The sequence below is a fragment of the Sturnira hondurensis genome, unplaced genomic scaffold (assembly GCF_014824575.4).
Source record: "Sturnira hondurensis isolate 20B ecotype Veracruz unplaced genomic scaffold, ASM1482457v3 Scaffold0007222, whole genome shotgun sequence".
In the NCBI taxonomy this organism is placed as follows: domain Eukaryota; kingdom Metazoa; phylum Chordata; class Mammalia; order Chiroptera; family Phyllostomidae; genus Sturnira; species Sturnira hondurensis.
In genome coordinates, this window is record NW_028079853.1 from 1,096,686 (window position 1) to 1,118,290 (window position 21,605).

The 21,605-nt window shown below is 41.3% G+C and overlaps 2 protein-coding genes across 2 annotated transcripts in view; one reads left to right on the forward strand and one right to left on the reverse strand.

Annotated features, from left to right (window-relative positions):
* SLC49A4 (solute carrier family 49 member 4) overlaps positions 1-17,213 on the reverse strand; it is a 75,940-nt gene extending 58,727 nt beyond the window's left edge. Inside the window, exons 1-2 of the mRNA XM_037051472.1 lie at positions 16,446-17,213; positions 6,036-6,129 (exon numbers count right to left, since the gene is read on the reverse strand). Of these exons, the coding sequence (XP_036907367.1) occupies positions 6,036-6,129; positions 16,446-16,800 (449 nt within the window). The 5' untranslated portion in view covers positions 16,801-17,213. The remainder of the gene's footprint in view (positions 1-6,035; positions 6,130-16,445) is intronic.
* Positions 17,214-18,164: 951 nt separating this feature from the next.
* Positions 18,165-21,605, forward strand: part of HSPBAP1 (HSPB1 associated protein 1) — a 59,842-nt gene continuing 56,401 nt past the window's right edge. The window contains exon 1 of the mRNA XM_037051473.1: positions 18,165-18,382. Coding sequence (XP_036907368.1) covers positions 18,319-18,382 — 64 coding nt within the window. The 5' untranslated portion in view covers positions 18,165-18,318. The remainder of the gene's footprint in view (positions 18,383-21,605) is intronic.

Sequence of the window (21,605 nt, forward strand, 5' to 3'; positions counted from 1 at the left end):
GGGACCAACAAAGAGCCTTCCAGAGGGCAAAGCCAAAGCTGCAAAGAACAATCAAAGAAACAGTCCCAGAGAGCCGTGAAGACGGAACGGAACCCAGAAATTCTGGATTTTGAGTCAGATGCAACAATTGGGTAAGACTGTGGGTTTTCTCCTTTGAGGAACCTGTTCAAATTCTTGATTCTGGGATTCAATCCAGAGTCTGATGGAGTAGGACTGGAGTGAGGCCCAAGGATCTGTATTTCTAATAAGCAGGTAGTTTATGGACCATACTTCCAAAAAATATTGATCTAGATTCAATACATTGAATATGAACCTTAAGTATTTTACAGGGAAGAATCTTAGTTCTTAAATCTACCACTTGTTCATTTTTGCATCAAAAGGTTTACATTTCTGTACTAGGGAAATTTATGTATCTTGTATTTCTTGCTTTTCCTCCTGTTATTACTGAATCTCTAATTATTTTACTTAACTGGTGTTCTCTGTCAAAAAATAATATATTTGCACACAGTGAAACATATTCCCAAGAGTAGGAAAGAGTTTAACGTAAAAAGTATATCTCCTTTCCATCTAGACATCTAGTTCCCCAGAAACAAGCCATGGTAATGGTTTCCTTCAGAGACAGTCCTTGCCAAACAATGGCACATATATCCTTCCACTTTTTTCTATGTAGGAAGATATTAAACATAATATGTTACATAATAAGTAACCTTTGTCTTTTTATAAAACTCTAAAGTATGTATTTTGGAGATTATCCAATATCAGCACTTACAAAACTATATTTCCTTTTCACAGCTGCATACTATTCCAGTACATATGTCACCATAACCAGTCCTCGGTTGAAGACAGTGGGTTGTATCCAACCTCATACTATTACAAACAAAGCTGCACAAACACAGTTGTTCTTGAAAATTGGTAGAGCTTTACATGGGAGCTAATTTTCTAGAGGTGCAAATACTGAGTTCTAGGATATATGCATTTTGAATCTGCTGCCAAAATACTGTATCAGATGTATACATCTGATACAATGTACATAAAATAAATAACACATTTGCAGAGGTAGAACACCATTTGGAAGGTATTTAGGACTAGTTATGACTGAGGAAAGGGCTTGTCAGAAAGCCACTATTCTCGAGACTTGAGACTTACGGGAGCTATGAAACAGGAAGCCGGGGTGCAGGGACACTATTCCAGAAGGCTGGGTCAAAAGTTCAAAAAGCTCAAAAAGAAACAGGGCGGCAAACACAGACTGCTAAATGCCGTTTCAGTGCTGGACAAATGCACATTAATGGTCTTTGTCCCTTTGCACTGAGTGTCAGATGGAGACTGAAGCTTAAAAGGGATGGTCTATTGAACCTACTAGTCAAAGATACACATTCCAGTCATAGCAGATTCATTTTAATGGCTGTACATGCACTACAAATAATACGGCTTAAAGGAAATACTGCATAGACATAAAATGCAGTCTCATTTTAAGGGGATAATATTCCTACATTTTTTATCGGTGAACACACATGGATTGAAAATTCAATTTATATCCTTTTTTCATAAACAATTCAATCTCTCTGAACTCTTTATTTTACTTCTTCTATTCCCTTCTTTGTTTACATTTCTCTATGAGCTCTATTTCTTTTTCACACCACCTTCTCCACCAACAGTGAGTCAACTCTTTATTATTCCTTGAATTTTACATCTGGAAAGGATATGAGACTAGACGGAAAGAATAGTATGGATGGCCCAATACAGAAGAAAAGCTAACAAAAATATTAATAGACATTTTTAAACAATGCACTGTTGAATTTAAGTTTATACTGAAGTTTAAACTTAAAAGTTGTGGAAGTTTACAAAAAAAGTGGGTGCTTGAAAAATTTAAGAGCATCTCTTACACAATAATGAAGCTCATCTGCTAGATCCTCACACAGAAGGACAGAAAATAACATCAGCTTTCCACAGGAAGCCAAATCATGCTGCTGTCTTCCCTTTGAAATACGAAACACTTGGCCCCACCTGGGAATCAGCACCAGAAGGGCCCAATTTTCTCGTGGGTAGAGGGGCAAGTGACTGAAAGCTGGCCAAGAGCTGACCAAGTGACACTGTTCCCTCTTTGATCCCTCCCCAACCTACAGCGCCATCGCACAGTGAGCACCTAAGGCTCCACCCCTTACAACTAAAAGGGTACACCGAGGCAAGGACATATGGCCCAAATGAAAGAGCAGATCAAAGCTCCAAAAATAAAATTAAGAGGTGAAGAGATAGCCAACCTATCAGATGCAGAGTTCAAAACACTGGTAATCAGGATGCTCACAGAAATGGTTGAGTATCGTCATAAAATAAAGGAAAAAGTGAAGGCTTTGGAACATGAAATAAAGAAAAATAGAAAGGTAACCAACAGTGAAGGGAAGAAAACTGGGACTTAAATAAACAACTTGGAGGAGAAGGGGAAAAAAAATCATCCAACCAGAACAGAATGAAGAAATAGGAATTCAAAAAAAATGAAGAGAGGCTCAGGAACCTTAAGGACATCTTTAAACGTTCCAACATCCAAATTATAGGGGTACCAGAAAAGGAAGAGGAAGAGCGACAAGTGGAAAACTTATTTGAACAAATAATAAGAAAGAACTTCCCCAATCTGGCAAAGGAAATAGACTTCCAGGAAATCCAGGAGGCTCAGAGAGTCCCAAAGAAGCTGGACCCAAGGAGGAACACACCAAGGCACATCATAATTACATTAGCCAAGATCAAAATGAAGGAGGGAATCCCAGAATCAGCAAGATATAAGGGGACAGTCACCTACAAAGGAGTACCCATCAGACTGTCAGCTGATTTCTCAAAAGAGACCTTATAGGCAAGAAGGGGCTGGAAAGAAGTATTTCAACTCATGAAAGCCAAACACCTGCATCCAAGATTGCTCTATCCAGTAAAGCTTTCCTTTAGAATGGAAGGGCAGATAAAGTGCTTCTCAGAGAAGGTCAAGTTCAAGGAGTTTATCATCACCAAGCCCTTATTACATGAAATGTTAAAGGGACTTATCTAAGAAAAAGAAGACAAAAATATGAACAGTGAAAGGACGGTAAACTCACAGTTATTAACAACCACACCTAAAACAAAAGCAAACTAAGAGGACAGCTAGATCAGGAGCAGAGCCATAGAAATGGAGATCACATGGAGGGTTAGCAACAGGCGAGTGGGAGAAGAAAAAGGGGGGAGAAGGTACAGAGAACAAATAGCATAGACAGTGGGGAGAAAATAGACAGAGGGAAGGGCAAGAATAGTATGGGAAATGTAGAAGCTGAAGAACTTATGACACATGGACATGAACTAAAGGGCCGGAATGTGGGTGGGAGGGGGTGTGCAGGGTGGAGGGGAATGAAGGGGGGGGGGGAATGCGACAACTGTAATGGCATAAAATCAATAAAATATATTTAAAAAAGGACTTACCTAAGAAAAAGAAGATGGTCAAAAATATGAACAGTAAAATGACAACAAACTTAAAACTATCAACAACTGAATGTAAAAAACAAAAACAAAAACCAACTATGTAAACAACTAGAACAGGAAAAGAATCACAGAAATAGAGATCACATGGAGGGTTATCAGTGGAGTGGAGGAGGGGGATGGGAATGGGAGAAAGGTTATCAGTGGAATGGGAGAAAGGTACAGGGAATAAGGAGCATAATTGGTAGGTACAAACTAGACAGAGGGAGGTTAAAAACAGTATGGTACTTGGAGAAGCCAAAGAACTTGTACGTACAACCCATGGACATGAACTAATGGGGGGTGGTGCAGGGTAGAGAATAAAGGGAAGAAAAAAATGGGGCAACTATAATAGCATAATCAATAAAACATGCTTTAAAAACAAAAGAATGAAAAATTCCATTCCAAATGAAAGTCATCATCTTGTCCTTAAAATTCCCTCCTTCCTCCTCCTGGGTCCCTCTAGCAAAACCTCAATCACCTTGCCTTTGATTCCTTCCTCTCGTGTTCTCTCTCATCTGTGCTATCCTTTCCATTCCCACTACTTCCCAGGGCAAGAAGTCGCTTCGGACTCCACTCTTTCTCTTATTCCCCTTATCCAATCCATCAGCAAATGCTTCAAAACATAATAAGAATTTGACCACTTCTCACCACCAACAGTGCCTCCACTGTGGCTCAAGCCACTACCTAGTTTATTGCACTGGTTTCCTAACAGGTCTCCTTACTCCCACCCTTGACCTCCAGCCTCATTCCATAAAGCACACTGTGCCTATGGTTCTCCTTTGCTCAAAACTTCCGATGGCTTCCTAGTTCATACCCCACCGCCACGCATAACTGCTCTGCTCACATTTTCTATCACTCTTCATCTGACGCCTCTCACTGGGCTCTGACACACACCTCCCCGCCAAGCCGTGCTCTTCCCTTCCCACTTTTCACCCTTGCTATCTGTGCTTAAATTCTTGTCCCCTTGATAATGCATCATTCCTTCCGGTTTTTATCCAAAAAAACTTCCCAGTGAGGTTTTATCAACCAGTCTTTCTGAAATGTTACCATCCTTCCCCTGACATAGCAAATCTTTCTTCCCTATTTGTTTTCTGCACAGCACATACTAAATATTTTACTTGTTTAACTAGTTTATTGCCAGCCTCCCTAACTGGAATGTATACTCCATGAGGCAGGGATTTATCTCTTGTGTTCTCTGCTGTATTCCTCATGCCCAGAACACACAGTAGGATCTCAGTTGATTGTGCTGAATAAATGAACTAATACACAAACAGACAGACAGACTAAAGAATGCCTCCAGCTGGGGCTCTTACTGCATCTTCCCTGGTCTCTGGCCAGCAGTCTCTGTAACTAACCCTACGTGATTCTGATCAGTAGTTTGCCTAACACAGGTCTGATTCTATCGCTGCTCTGATGAGGAACCTACATGGCTCCCAACTGTCTGGGGAGGAAAATACAATGCTACAGAACGGCATCAAGACTCTTCATAATCTGGATGATCTTTTCTCAACTCATCTCTACATCCCATTCTTAGAGCTTATGCTATAGACCAGTGTCTCCCAAACTTGAGTGCTTTATGGGTCCTTTTTAAAAGGAAAAAATTCCTCAATGGCTTTCAAGGTCACATGTAAGGACCTCCATTTTAAGAAAATTAAACACTATTTTAAGAAATTAGCCCTGGCTGGTGTAGCTCAGTGGATTGAGTGTGAGCCTGTGAATCAAATAACCGCACTTTGATTCCCAGTCAGGGCACACGCCTGGGTTGCAGGCCAGGTCCCAGCATGGGATGCATGAGAAGCAACCATACAGTGATATTTCTCTCCTTCTTTCCTTCTCTTCCCCTCTAAAGATAAATAAATAAAATCTTTTAAAAAAAGAAAAAAGAAATTGATGTCCTGGTAAATAAAAATGTCTTTTAGTTACAGATTATTACTGGTAGAATAATTCTTATTATAACCAAAAGGAAAACAAAATTTAAAAAATCGTGTTATACCTTGTACCCTGAGAGTAAATCCAGGAACTCCAGTTGCAGAAATGAAATCACCTACCCACCTCGGAAGAGACCTGTGCTTACCTGGCTCCCTGTCTCTGTTCCTGCTATTCCTGCCCCCGAGTATCCTTCCCCTGACTATAGTTACCGAAACCCTACTCATTCTTCACTGCCTACTTTAATTATCACCTCCTTCATGAACTCATCTAAAACTTCTCTCAGTCTCTCAGGGCAACTGTATACCTCTTCTATGGCATCAACTACATTATTTTTCCTTATGTTACACTATTATTTTCCTGTGGTTATTATAGCACCTGGATAGCGTGAAGATGAAGTTGTTCTTTTTTTATTTACATACTAGTATATAGTATCTTTCATATGACAACTAATAAATGTCCACTGAATTAATCATTATAGAGGGGAAAAAGTAAATGCCACCATAAATATGACCCTCTACTGATTGTTTTAAAAATAGAACTGTTCACTAAATACTTATAAGCAAACATATATAACATACTCATAACGAAAGAAAAAATGTGGGGAAAAAACTTTAAGTGTCTATAGGAGTTACCTTCTTTTAAGCATTAAGTCTGATATAGGTATGCATCTTAGCCCAGTTCCCAAAACCATAAGGAAGGATGTCAGAAGCACAGTTATCCGAAGACCTGAAAGGAAACATAACACCTGGATTATTTTCTATTTTTCTCTTCAAGATAAGTACAATGTTAATGCTAAGAACAAAGATATTTTTACTCAATCATACTGATATTATATCCTAGTATTATAGCTTTCTCTATAACTCCCAACATGGAAAAAAGGACTGTACATGCTAAAAATGAAATTATTCTAACTTTTTTAAAGAGACTTTTCTTTGACCTTTTTTAAAAAGATTTTATTTATTTATTTTTAGAGAGAAAGAAGGGAGGGAGAAAGAGAGGGAGAGAAACATGAACGTGTGGTTGCCTCTCACGTGGCCCCCACTGGGGACCTGGCCCACAACCCAGGCATGTGCCCTGACTGGGAATCAAACCAGTGACCCATTGGTTCACAGCCTGCGGTCAATCCACTGAGCCACACCAGTCAGGGCAAATTATTCTAACTTCAATAGAAAACTTGAACTACCATATTAAGGACAGAGGAAGAAGTTCCACTAGGTCTCATTTTAAAAAGTAAATAAATGGCTAGAATGTTTTGTTCATGTTACGCTAAAAATATAGAAAAGAATTTCAAAGGACCAAGTATTTTAATTTTATATCTCTAATATAAAATTTCTCATTCTCAAGTATAAGCTGAAAAAACTCTTAAGCTTTGCCTAAAATATTTTTTTAATCACTTTATTGTTGTTCAATTACAGTTGTCTGCATTTTCTCCCCACCTATCCCCCTACTCCAGCCAAACCCATCTCCCTTCCTCGCTTCCACTCTCCCCCTTGGTTTTGCCCATGTGTCCTTTCGAGTAATTCCTGAAAACCCTTCTCCCCACTGTCCCCTCCCCCCTCCCCTCTGGCTATTGTTATATTGTTCTTAATATCAATTACTCTCGTTCTATTTTGTTTGTTTTTTTCTTTTGTTGACCTAAAATGCTTTTTATATGATATATTATTGCTTTAAACTTTCTCCAAAAATAACTGACCAATTACATATTTTATATTATAATCAGGATAAGCTAATGCTTGTTATAGGGTTACAAGAGGTGATTTTTAGAATCCTTTGATTATTAACACAATAATGGTCTTTCTCTTTATTTTTTTTTATTTATCAGATGGTTTTTCAACTCATAGAAAGATTTTGCTTTTAAAAAAAGTAGAAGATAATGTGGGTTAGATAGCTTTCCCCTTTGTATCCCAATACAATCAACTATTTTGAAAATGTGTGCCACTGGTTGGTCACATGGATATTAGGATAAAAGAGAATATGAAAATAAGGTTACCAAACATTGACACAATAACCTATCTATGGCAAAATAGTACAATGGGACTGTATCTGCTATTGGGAAGCTGAACTTATTACTATTTGTTGGCCAAAAAAGTTCGTTTGATTTTTTCTGTACGATGGCCCTAGCAGTGCTTAATTGTCTTTATCTTCATTTGAAACAATTTTGTTAGATTGTATTGTGACAGCTCTTGTATCAATGTACATTTAAAAACAAACTTACCAAAATGGGTAAATTTGTGCAGCCACTTTGATACTGAACATGGAAGAAAATACACATTTTCAGTGTATTATGCTTTATTATTTCAAAAAAAGTAAAAACACAACTGAAACGCAAAAGATGACTTGTGTAGTGTACGCAGAAGGTGCTGTGACTGACTGAATGTGTCGAAAGTGGTTTGTGAAGTTTCTTGGTACTATGGTCACTTTGGCCAAGTAATCCTTTGCTGTGGGCCTGTCTTATGCATTGGAAGATGTTTAGCAGAACCCCTGGCCTCTCCCCACTAGAGATAGCTTACATGCTCAAAATATCCAAATCAATAACATTACTGGTGCAAATGAAAAATGCGTCTTTTATTTTATAGAAAAAACTAAACAGAATTTCCTGGCCAACCCAACGCTAAACTAACACAGCCTTCCAGTTTGCAAGCAGCCACATCACCCAGGCAACTCACACTGAGCATGTGGCAGAGGTGGCAACGCTTCTTCCAATTGCTCCCAAACTCAACACCTCTTTGATGCCATTTCACAGTGAGTGGGCAAACTGTTTAACGCAAACTTTTTTCAGACCTATCTCTTGTTTTTACATAGGGAAGATGGTTAAATGGTTGGTTTTCAAAGGGCATGTTTGGTTGAAGAAAACTGAAAGTCAACAAAACATTAATTATTCAATTGAGGAAAATAAACTTGAGGTCTGGATTAGGCACATGCACGCTACACTGAGGATGACTGGTGATATGGCCTGGGTTAACTCTGTAATATTCGTACATGATCTGAACATGATTAATGCAACTTGCCAGAAGGAATAGCACATAAAATTGTGCTTCTCGATAACAAGTAATACATACATACTGCTCATTTATTGCTTCTACTAACAGAACACAGATTTTAAAATCCCATTATAGCCACAGCAAATAGAGTATAATTAATAAAAGCATATTTATAATCATCAGCATCCTAAACTTTTGAAACGTTGCTTGAATAAGTTATATTTGGTGCCCTATAAGATACTGAATAAAATTTTAGAGATTTGGGACTATAAGGCTTGTATTTTATATAATATTTGTTTATCCCTAAATATTTGGCTTGTAATTAAGGTAGACGGCCACCAAGTGAGCAGTGGGGCACTGCTCATGGCAATATGATCAAAATAACCAGGTTCTCTATTACTATAGCTCAAGGTCAGCACACTTTTCTACTCAATTATGCTTTTTATCAAGCAAATGACAATATAATGGCTAATATAAATACTTAAGAATAAAGCTGTAAAAAGCTGATTATTAAAGCAATCTCACAGATACAGCTTGTGGCTTTCCTGCTTCTTTTAAAGTGTTGCTAAGTATCACTGAGTCCACACCTGCTGATGCTCAGCTTTGCATAGAATGCTTTATTTCATTCAAATCTTGACAAGGCAGGACTCTATAAATGCATGTAATAGAAAGATGTCAACTGACTTTGGGAAGGAGAGGTAAGAAGACCCTAGGAAAACAGGCTTAAGAGACATCTAAGACATTTATATAAATAGATCCCAAGTGATTCCAGTACCAGAGTGTGAGTGCAAACACCATTTGATAAAACATACCAGAACAATTTCAAAAAACCAAGCATGACTAAAAATAAAAATAAATTCTATTAAAATATGGAGTTCAAACACTGCAGGGAACTTCCTTCCAGTAGATGAGATAACTCCTTTTTTGCTGGGAACCTATTTGCTATAGAAATAGAGTCTCTACAACAGGTACCTAAACAATCAGGATGCACATTGACAGGACGGACACACACACACACACACACACCCTTCGCTGAAGCAAGGAAAACCAATTATGGCTCCAAAGTTTATCTGCCCTTTTCAGGCTCCACACTTTTATCGGCTGGACTGAAGATAAGTTCTGCTTGTCTCGGGCAAGACCTCTAGTCTCCCTACGCCCCAAGGCACAGCCTTGCCACCACAATCTGCCTTGGAGACCATCAGGACTAATCACATTGTGTTTTTCCTGTTTACATCAGTCACAAGAGATCCTATGTTGGGAACCAAGTTGTATCCCAAAATATCGCTCCACATATCCCATTATCTAGCCTCCCCTCTGCCATCTCCCCAACGTTCCACCATGCCTGCCTTCTGAGGTACTCAGAATCAGAGGAATCCCTATATTCTCAAGCTCTTCTCTAAATATTCTCCTCACCATATTCCCACGGAAACCTCTCCTGAGGACACGGCTTCCCCAGCCACTTGCACAGCTCATTGTTACTCTTTTCTCCCAATGCTTTTAAGATTTTCTCTGGTTTTAAGCAATATGATTAAGATGTGTGTTGTTACAGCTTTCTTCTGCTGGGATTCTTGAATTTCTTAGATTTGTGAATATCAATTTGGTAATTTTAAAAAAGATTTTATTTTAGGGAGAGGGGAAAGTAGAGAGAAAGAGGAGAGAAACATTAATCGGTTGCCTCTCACATGCACCTCAACCAGGTACCAGGCCCACAACCCAGGCACGAGCCCCGAGCCCTGACGGGGAACTGAATGGGCAACCTTTGGCTGTGTGGAATGAAACCCAACCAACTGAGCTGCACCAGCCAGGGCAAATTTGGTAATTTTTCTGCCATTATTTCTTCATCTTCCCCCTCCCCCACTTCATCTCACTCCATACCCTCTGCCATTACCTCTGTGTTCTTCTTCTGGGACTCTAATTACATGTATATTATTAGGTCACTTAAAACTGTCCTGCAGCTCACTGATGCTTGCAGGGTCAGGGGGCGGTTTGTTTGTTTCAGCCTTTATTCTCTGTGTTCCATTCTGGATAGTATTTACTGCTATGTCTTCAAGTTCACTTACATTTTTTCTGAAACATCTAATCTACTGTTAAATCCTGTCCAATATACATATATTTTTTTACCTCAGACACAGATTACATTTTCATCTCTAGAAGTTTAATGTTGGTCTTTTTTTCTATGCCTCGCCTTGCTTTCTTCTACCTTCTTGAACATATGTAGTACATTTAGATTAGTTGTTTTGATAACCCTGTCTATTAATTCTATCATCTGTGACATTTATGGGTCTGTTTCTATTGATTACTACTGAACTTTCCTGCTTCCTTGCATGCTTAATAATTTCTGATTTGGATATCAGACCTTCTGAATTTTACCTTGTTTGGTGACTTTTTTTTTACTCCTTTAAATATATTTAAACAATGGTCTGGGATACCACTAAGTTACCTTTGATCTTTACAAGGAGTACTTCTAAGCTTTACTAGATGGAACCCAAGCAGCCTTTAGGCTAGCGATCATCTTCCTTTACTACTGAGGCAACGCCCTTCTGAATATTCAACCCAACCTCCCATGCATGTGTTATGAGGTTTCTCCATTATGGCTGTTAGGAAAGTGAACTGCTCTCAGCCTCGTATACACGTTGTTCTGCCTACTCCTTTTTGGTGCTCTTTTCCCTAGACTTGGGCAGTTCCCTTGCATGTGTCCACTGATGTGCTGAACTGAAGACTGAAGAGAAACTCCCTGTAGATCTAGACCTTTCTTTCTGTGAAGCCTTTTTCCTCTCTGGTAGTCTATCCTAAGAATTCTAGCTTGTTGGCCTCTTTGAATTCTCAACTGTCTCCCCAACTTAAGACAGCTGCAGGGCTTTATTTGGGTTCACTGTCTGTCCAGTGATGCTTGGAAATTCTCTCTAGGTAGTAAGCTGAAGCAATTATAGGCACCACTGTCCTCTCTGCCTGTTGGCCAATGTCTGAAAACTACTGCTTCATGCACTTTGATTTTATTTTTTGCTTTTGGTTATTTAAGATGGAAGAATGAATTCAGTCCCTATTTCTCCACCACGGCCTAAACAGCCGTTGAGTTAACTTTATCAGACTGTAATTCTCACCACTCCTGGCTGCCATTGTCTACAGATCACCACATACCTACCTCCAGGTCATTCACTCTCACTATTGAAAATGAATTAGCTCGTCATTACTCATCGGGACACTACTTCTTTCATAAATCTGGCGATTTCATATCCACTAGATGATGCTTTCAATAGCCTGGCCTCTCAGTCTCCTGACTTCTTATTCCACAATCACATCCTATACCCCACCTCAGTCATATACTCTCTCAGTTACACTCTGACCTTAAGTTTACCATAATTGCATCCATGACAATTTTAAGCATTCTATTTTTCAACCACACCTTGTTTCTTTCCCTCTAGTACGTTAAATCTTCAACTAATTGGAAACTGTCATGCACCTCATGTGTTTTCTTTTCTCCTTTACCCAGTTTAGATTCCATAGTCCATTGTTATCACTGTCTACAGAACCCTCTACTCTTGGCCTGCATTTTCTTAGTCCTACTCCCCTGGTAAACTGCAACTGTGGTTAAATCTCTCTGCCAACTCTGCCCATGCCCATGCTTGCCTGACAAAACAGGCTGGAGGAAAATACACAAACATGCTTTTGATATCAATGCCCTATAACAAAGCAGACCCTTGGTGTCCAATAATCCAACTAACGTATAGTTAGTTATGATGTTAGTTAGTTAGTTATGATGTTTCGGATAATCATAAACACATACAATGAGATTGGATTTGTCCTATAAGATTATAATGGAGAGGAAAAATTTCTATGTCCCAATTACATCATAGCTGTTGTAACATCATAGCACAAAGCATTACTCACGTGTTTGTGGTGATGCTGCGCTGCTGTATAAATGTATAGTGCATAGAATTACATAGAGTATATAATACTTGATAATGATAAACAACTATTTTACTGGCTTATGTATCTACTATACTATACTTTTTATCATCGTTTAAGAGTACTCTACTTATAAAAAAAAATGTTTGCTGTAAAACACTATCTATGTCACCCAGGCAGTGGCCGCATACATCTCGCCTTTACCACACACCTGGATTGCACCATTTTCTTGTATGTTTGATTTAATCTCATGTCACTTTGTACAGTAACAAGCTGTGCAGGCTTGCAGTCTAGGAAAATAGGCTATAACATATAGCCTGGGTGTGTAGTGAGCTACAGAATTTAGTTTAGTACAAGTGTACTCTGTGATGTCCACACAATGATTGTACCACCTAACAATGCATTTCTCAGAAGGTATCCCTGTGGTTAAGCAGCTTATAATGATAACTTCTAGGCCATCTTTCTCCACTTTCCTAGGAAATAGTTTCACAACTTATCCTTTATCTTCAATCCCCCAGTAACAGTTTCCGTATCTTCACTTGTGAGGTGACAATTTTGCTTCCTATTTTAATGAGAAGTATAAGCAAAGATAACTTCCACAAGCTCCTACCACTCACCATATGCATCTATATCTATATGCTCTATCTTCTCTCCTGCTACTACTGGAGAATTAGCTGTCGATGATTCTACCAAAGCTCACCTGTCTACTTGTGCTCTGGAGGACTGCACGTCTAGCCTACTCAAGGATATGGTGGAGCAGGCCTTACCTCTACCTCCAGCATTGTCAATTTCTATTGGGTCCACTAGGATAATGTATTACAGAAATATGCTTCAATATCTATTATCTTTAACAATGTCTTCTTAGTAGCCACCTTTCCTGTGGCTATTGTCCCATTTCTCTGCTACTTTTTATAGCATAACTGCTTGAAAGAAATAGCAACACTCCTCTTCTCCAACTTTATCCTTGGAATTTATTTTGAACTCATCCCACCACTCCAGTGAGACTATTTTTCTTAGAGGACACCAAAGCGCTCCATGTTGCTCAATCCAAGGCTCTAACGTCAGTCAACACTAGCTGGTTCTTCCTTATTGTTGCAACTGCTAAGTGTTAGAATGGCCACAAGCTCAGCCCTCTTCTGAAGCAGCACCTATCTCCACGGGTGATCTCTTTCAGCTCCAAGACTGAGTACGTTACAGGTTGGCAAATCCCAAATTTAGTGCTCAGGCCTCTCCCCCGCACTCCAAATTTTAAGTCCAACAGACAGTTTAACCTGTCTACTTGGATATCTAATAGGCATTTCAAACCCCTGATCTTCATGCCATCTGCCTCCAAATTGCTCCTTCTACAATCTTTTACATGTCAGTAAACTGCAGCTTGATTCTCTCATTCACTAATGCTAAAAAGTTGAGAAACATCTTTCCCTTCTTCTCTCTCCATGCCACCACCAATCCATCAACAAATACTGGTGTCTACTTTCGACATATACCTGGAACCTGACCACTTCTCAAACCCTCCACTGCTATCACCCTGGCTGGAAGTCACCATCAGTCCCATCAGTGTTATTCCATTACCCTGATAAGTCTCTCTGGCTCTTGTTCTCAACATAATAGCAGAGCCATCATTTTACTCTTCTGCTCAAAGTCTTCCTCAAATGGAGAGAGCCACCCTTATTCCTCAATGACAAATATCTGTAAGAATATTTATGTGGCCTACGAAGCCCTGGGTGATTCAGCCTCCCACTATCTCTGATCGCATCTCCCACTGCTGTTTTCCTCGGGGCTCAACTCAGCCGCACTGCTCTTGGATATGCCAAACAAGTTTAGGACATTTGTCTTTTCCCAAAACAGTCTTGTCCAGAACTGGCAAGTCAGGCTTCCTTTTAATCTCCGGTCTCTGCTCAAACACACCTTATCAGTAAGACCTTCCCTGACATTCTATACAGAGTATCACCCAATCACATCCCCTTTCTCCCTTGTCTCGCTTAATTTTTCTCCAAAGCACTTTTCACCATTTGACACAGTATATATTTAATTTTATTTTTGTTGGATCCTGGATCTTCTTACTAGAATGTAGACTCTGTGAAGGCTATCTCCCCAGGGCTTAGCACACATTCAGGTGCTTTCTTCTTCTTGAACCTGTCTTCATCTGGCTTCTAGGGCACACTAGCTTTTTGTTTTCCTGTTATCTCACTAGCTAGTCCTTTTTTATCTCCTTGCTGGAAATGAAAAGTGGTGAGTGAGAGCACAAAATCGATCTCAGGAGGATAAGCAGTCTTCTAAGCTAAGCTGGACAGGGCACCTGGCAGCAGGAAGGCCAGGGGGAAAGATACTTCAGAATGCAAGGGTAACAGGAGCTTACTTCCTATGTATGCAAGGGACATGTGCAGGACAGCCAACATATACGAGTTTATCAGCCTTCTCCCACTGAAAAGGAAAACTACTTCCTAAAAGAGAATTCTTAAATTTATTTTTTATTGCTTCAACCAATGGAAAATATAAAAATGAATTCACCACACAGTCATGGGAACTCTGAAACAACTCTTATGGTAATTTATTTTCTGAAGAGAATAGGTAGTTCTCAATTTTTCTGGCCAGGATAGTAGATAGAATTATAATAATAAGGGTAAAAATGAGCATTTCTCTGCCATAAAAAGAAGGTTGGCTAAATTTAGCAAGTAATACTGAAAAAATGCTTCTGATTAAAATAACTAAATAAATAGAAACAACAAAATAGCATTTCCCTCTAAATTTAGCCAACCTTATAAGAAGTGACTGAGGAATTGTCACAGACTGTGTGAGGTTAAAGGGAAATAACAACTAAACACAATTTGGAACCCTCCACTGTTCCTGTGGAACGGGGTGTGGTGGGGGAATATACTGGAGAAAAAACTGGTGAAATTTAAATAAAGACTATAATTTAGTTTAAAAGCAAACAAGCAAAGAAAACGTCCATTGAGCACAAGAACCCGAAACCCAACCTCAGCACCTAGTGCACGTTCTCTGCACAAGAAATTGCTCCAGGTGAAAGTCCCACACCAGTCAAGACACGCCTCCCAGGGCTGGGCGCCTTTCATTGTCACAAGGTTCTTCCTTGTGTGGCTTCACCCTGGGCAACACCACCCAGTTTAGTTCTTCCTTCCCGAACCACACACACATTCAATCTAATTCCTCTTTTACTTGATCTCCACGTTTTATATTCTGACTCAAGTTTCTTTTTGAAGCTTGACACACCCAGTTCCCTTTATGTTACACATCGTGATTTTTACATCCTATATTATTCTTGCCACACAACTTCTAAAGTACTCCATTTGTCAATAGCCTTCTTAAAATTAATGCTTAGAACTGAACACTGGAGTACAGCCTTATCAAATTATTTCTCTTCTTGTTTTAGACACTACGCTTCTCTGCCTAAAATCATCCTCCCTTCTTCCACAGCTACATCATATTACGAATCATTTACCCACACTTGTGTTGTAGAATTCAATGCCTTGACATTCAATCCTATGACCTTTCTATTTTCTTTCTCACAGAATCGCAAGTGGTAAAGTGAGGTATCTGCCCAGAGTATTCTTCTGTGAAGAGGAAGTCTCACTCATATGTACGTTTTATCTGATGACTATAAATCTCAATGGACACAGCCACCTAGTCACATTCACACACTTTAAAGCTGTCACGCACTTCTCCCCAGAAACCAGAGAGTCAGATCCGAGGTTCCCAACAGCTCTTCCTGGGCTAGAGTCATCTATTATGCAAAGGCAACTCATTACTTCCTTACATGTGGGCATCGTGTTTATTTTCTGATCTTTCACCCTCAACATTCTCCAATCCCTCTGAAGTCAAAGCGCCAGTCATTTTTGTTAGGTGTAAAAATGTACACAACACGTGCACAGGGATGCTCTGAGATCCACAGTATGCAAAATCGTGAACATAAAGAGAACGCTTAATCCCTGTTGTTGCATAATGGGCCTTGATAAAAATATAATAGCTGCAAATAAGGTTTCCCGGATTTGTTGCTTTGGGAACAGAGGGTTCCTAGTCAAGAATGGGATGCCGGCAACACTTCCGTCACCTCACACAACCTCTAAGACGAAAACCGAGGGAGGAGGATCCCCCCCAGGACGGACCGCGCGGGCCGGGTTTCCCGGAACCCCTCACCTCTCTTGTCCAGGAGCCACATAAACGCGAAGCAGGGCAGGAAACCTATGGGTCCCCACAGCACGAGCAGCGCGATGTCCCAGCTGGAGAAGCCGTAGGCCTGGCGCGCCGAGTTCTGGATGGGGCCCCAGGTGTTCCAGACCAGGCCCTGCGCGAACCCCAGCAGCGAGAAGAGCAGAAGCACCAGCCAACGGCGCCCGTACACCCGCCCGAGACCCGGGGTCGCCACGGGCTGGGCCGCCGCCGCCGCCGCCGCCGCTGCCTCCCGGCTTCTCCAGACAGTCCCCGGTGCAGGCCCCAACCCGGGCCCCAGCAGCGGCTGGCGCTCCTCCTCGCTGCTCCAGCCGGAGCCCATGGCGACGCGCGGCCCGCCGGGCCGGTGCCCAACGCTGTCCGGGTAGCCACCGACCAGCCCCGTGCAGGAGCTGCAGGAGGCTGGAGGAGGTGGAGACCAAGGCCGCTTCCGACGCCCTCCGCCGCGGGGGGCCGCGCCTGGTGCGCCTGCGCCGGTGAGCCGGGACGACTGACGGGCGCAGCAGCTGGAAAAGGCTGGGGTGCAGGGATGGGACGACCCCCCGGGGGGTGAGAGGTAGAGTGGAGCCGGCGTCCCAGAGGAAGGACGAGGAGGAATTGGAAAGGCAGGAAGGAGCGCGGCCGAACCAGGGGAAAAGGAAACTCCCGGAGAGACTGTATTAGAGGAGGTTGGGCCAGGAACCCGGGTTGCTTGAGGAAGTGTCCAAGTTGTGCATCATGTGCCTAATAAACAACTCGGTGACCTATGGTCACTTAAGCTAATGCTTACTTGTATATTGGGTTACTTTTTTTCCCCTTGGGTTTGCAACTTCATAAATTATAGGGAAAGGTAGCATAAGTTGGAGGCCTAGTACAGACCCAGATGTTGACACTTGGAAATCATTTTGTCTTTATGTACAGTAAGTACTGCCTAGTTTTACCAGCTTTTTGTATTACATACCCAATATCATAAACTAGCCAACTTTATTCATACATAAAAGCTATAGGAATGTTCCTACTTTCTCTTGTCATTAATAGGCGATCAATAAAGGACTGTGTTCATTAAAACTGGAAGGTTTCCCCCAAATGACTTAGATCCGTATCGTTATGGTTTTGACGTGACGGAGAGTAAACGAGAAAGGTGGGGGTTGTCGATCTCTTGATCAAGATGCCAGTTTATTTTGATCTACAAATCTAGAAGTCTGACAGCTGTCGGATAGTGCCTTTGAAAGCAAGCAATTTGACATGTGTGGGTAGGAAAAGGAGTCGCAGGGAACACAGTAAAAGGACATGTGATCTAGGTTCATACTCCCCAGCAGCTACTAAAACAAATGGAGTCATGCTGCTGTCGGAAGAGCAAAAGAGGTGGGAAGAGAACGGAAGAGCGTGAAATCCCCTATCGTGCAAGGCTGTAGCGGTAAACGAACAAGACCCTGGTCCCCCGCTCCCGGCCCCTCCCCCCAAAACCAAACAGCCCCTAAATCTGCAATACAACTGGGTAGACGAAAGCGCCAAGGCTAAAGGGAAGGACTCGACTAGAAAATCAGGAGAAGCAGAAACGAAGCCAAGAAAACAACATTGAAAGAAGGATCAAGTCTGGGTACGGTAAAAGGAGCCCCAACTGACACCATGCGGTTACATAACAACAAAGGCAGAGTAAAAACAAACCCGCGTGGCCCCGCCCGGCGCCCGTCACGTGACGTGACTTTCACGTGAGCAGCGCTTCCGGAAGAGCCGGGTGGCAGACGCTGCGTTGCATCTGGGGGGCGCTTTCCACACAGAAGTCTTTCTCCTCCTGGACGGGATCCCTCTCTGCTCCGCTCTACTTTTGGGTTTCCGGCGGCCTGCAGTGGTGCTGGCCATGGCGGCAGGCCCGGGGGCGACCGCTGATACGAGTCCTGCGGCTAGAATTGGAGAGGAGGAAGGTAGGTGCCAACTGACTCCCTTGGCACCTCTCAGGTGGCCGTTTGGTCTAGTGGCACTGCGTTGAGCTGTGAGGAAAACTATTTGTGTGTAGCGAACGTGGCTTTTCTCAGGTTGAGGCATCCAGATTTTTTATCCTTACCCAGGCCCTGCATCCCCGTATCTTACCGGGGGTGGGGTACGCATGGCGGGGTTTGAATGTTACGGTGGATTAAAATTAAAATTGTGAAATTGCAGCTCTCACCCTTGAGGTAAATGGAGGTATCTGGTATCTTTGTGAACAAGGATCATGAACTTTGTTTGATTTCGGTGGAATCCTGCTGTACAGAACGGTTGGGGTTTGTAAGCTCCTGAGACTGACATCCATGTTAGCAATTATTGAATGTGCGGTTCCTGGTTCTGCCCTGGGGACTGCCACAGGACCCAGAGATCGTTTATAACAATGCTTTTTCCCAGTCGAGTAAAGATATACAAAAGGAAAAAGAATGACTAACGTAAGTGGTGACGTAAATACTATGAGAAGTGCACCCTGGGTGAGGTCTGTCTCCGGGAGGAGAGTTTCCAGTGGGATACAAGACGCTTCAAGGTGCACATAGTTGGAGGTGGGCCTTCATGATTGGGTTAGGTAGTGACAAACTCAGGTGGTAGTAATGGGGAGGCGTGGGAAACATCAGGAAAGCACAGGATGGATATGAATGGAGATCAGTCATGTTTGCCTAGAGGGGGAGATGACCGTTCCAAAGAGAAGAAACAAATTATAACTTTCAGTCTGACCACAGTCTCCTGCCTTTATAAGGAGGAGACTCACTTGCTTGTGTACCCCAAGGAGACAGTTTTTGAACTTCATCTATACCTCCAGTTCATTGATGGTTTCTTTTCCTGCTCATCTGTATCCCCTAATCCGAGGGGATTAGAGTTCATGTCGTGGTTTAGCATTATGATCTCTCCCTTGAAAATACACTGTCTCTTGTCCCCCCTGCCTTTTATTCTTCTGGCAAAACCAATACTCTAGATGAACCCAATTTTTTTTCCCTCTGCACCTCCACCCATACAGATGAATTTTGCTGGGAAAAGCCCTGGCAAACTGATGATACTATAAAGTGGAAAGTGGTCAACTTCTGGAATATTCATTCAGCATTGGCCTGAGATCCTTTCGATCCTCTGTTTCTGTGTCAGCCTACTTGTACTCTATCTCTTTTTATTATTAAAAAGAGATAAATATTATGACCATGGGAAGCCTTTAATAAATGCACGATAAGCTTTTTATTTTTTATGGTATTCACAAACCATAAGTTCACCCTTTCAAAGTGTACAGTTTACTGGTTATTTTCAGCTGATGACTTCTTTGTAAATCAGGTCAATTCTGCATCTAATCCACCACCTTTACCTCCTTCACTATCAGATCCTTGTCTAGATTATCCACATTTCTCACCAAAATCTCTACTTCAGGTCATGTGCCCTGTTTCCCAACTGGTACACCTCTAATCCCTTCTCTGTTCAGGAGCAAAAAGTGACATTTCCTTACTTAAAATTCTTCAGTGAATTCCACTGCACTAGAACATAGAATAAAATCCAGATTCCTTACCATGGCCTACCAAAATCTTTGATGTGGGCTCTGCTCTTGTCTCCAGGAACATGTCAATCACCCCCTTCCTCTTAGCTGCTTTTCACATGGCTGGTTCCGTAATCTTCAGGTTTCAGAGTGTGTTACCACCTGAGACTTTATCAGAACAACCTATTTGAAACACTCTTTGTAGTTTAAATGGCCGCTAACCCTAAATGTTCTATAATACACCATGTTTCTTTCATTTTACTTATCACAGTCTGTAATTACTTGTTTATTATTAAACAATAATGGAAGAAACTTCTAATGGAAGAAACTTCCATTAGACCTTATGTATTTGGTGATAGGACCTATATCTGCTTTTGTTCACCTCAAGCAGCAAGTACAGTGCCAGGCATAATGGACACTTAATACATATTTGTGGAGGGAACGAATAGGGCACCCTGTGCCAAGTCCAGAGGCAGGAGAAGAGAGAGCTTGGCTTGTTCCAGGAACTGAAAGGAATTGGTTTGGGGAGTGGTGAGAGAAGAGGGATCCTGAAGGGCACCCTACACCAATTTAAGAAGTCTGGACTTTATGACCATGGGAAGCCTTTGAAGAGCCTGGGGTGGGGGGAACAAGTAACATGATCAGATTTAGTTTTAGGAAAGTTACTGTGGCTGAAAGGTAAAGCATAGAGTCAAGGGAAAAAGACAGAAGGACAAAGTACTTAATCCCCATTAGTTTCAGTTTTCTGTGTAAAATGCACAATTATTGTGAAAGTTTAAAGATACTTATAGATCATCTACCATAGTATCTGGCAGGAATTGTGTATTTAAGAATGGTAACCATTTTTATCATTGATGGAAGAAGCTGGCGGTATTGGTGACTGACTGATGTTGCAACTGAGGGAAAATAAATTAGGGATATCCGAAAATGTCCAGACTGAGAAATGACATATAAATTAGGAACCTGAAGAAGAGGGGAGATGGTTGGGGACAGCACTGTTGAGTTTTAATGTGAATGTGTAGAGTTTAGGTTCGGAAGGGTGCTGCTGAAGAAGATGTCAAGCGTGTGGCAGGGGGAGATAAGCTCTTTATTTTTTATGGTATTCACGTACCATAAGTTCACCCTTTTAAAGTGTACAGTTTGCTGGTTTTTAGTATTTTCATAAAGTTGTGCAGCCATCACTACTATAATTCCAGAACATTTTCATCACACCCAAAAGAAATCTGGCACCCATTAGCAGTTGCTCACCACTCACCCCTCTCTCCAGCCCCTGGCAGTCACTAACCTACTCTGTCTCTATGAATTTGCCTATTCTGGACATTTCATATAGATGAAATCACATAATACGAGGCCTTTTGTATCTGGCTTCTTTCACATAGTGTAATGTTTTTAAGGTTTACCCATGTTGTAGCATGTATAAGTATACTTCATTCCTTTTTATGATTGAATAATATTCCATACATAGGTTGGATGTACCGCATTTCGTTTATCCATTCATCAGTTGATGGGCACTTAGGTTTTCATTTTGGGGCTATTAGGGCTAATAACTACTGTGAACAATTATATGCAAGTTTTTGTATGAGTGTATATTTTCAGTTCTCTTGTCCAGCTTGCTGGGTCATAGGATAATTCCATATTTGGCTTTTTGAGGAAATTGGTGATTCTTGATCTGA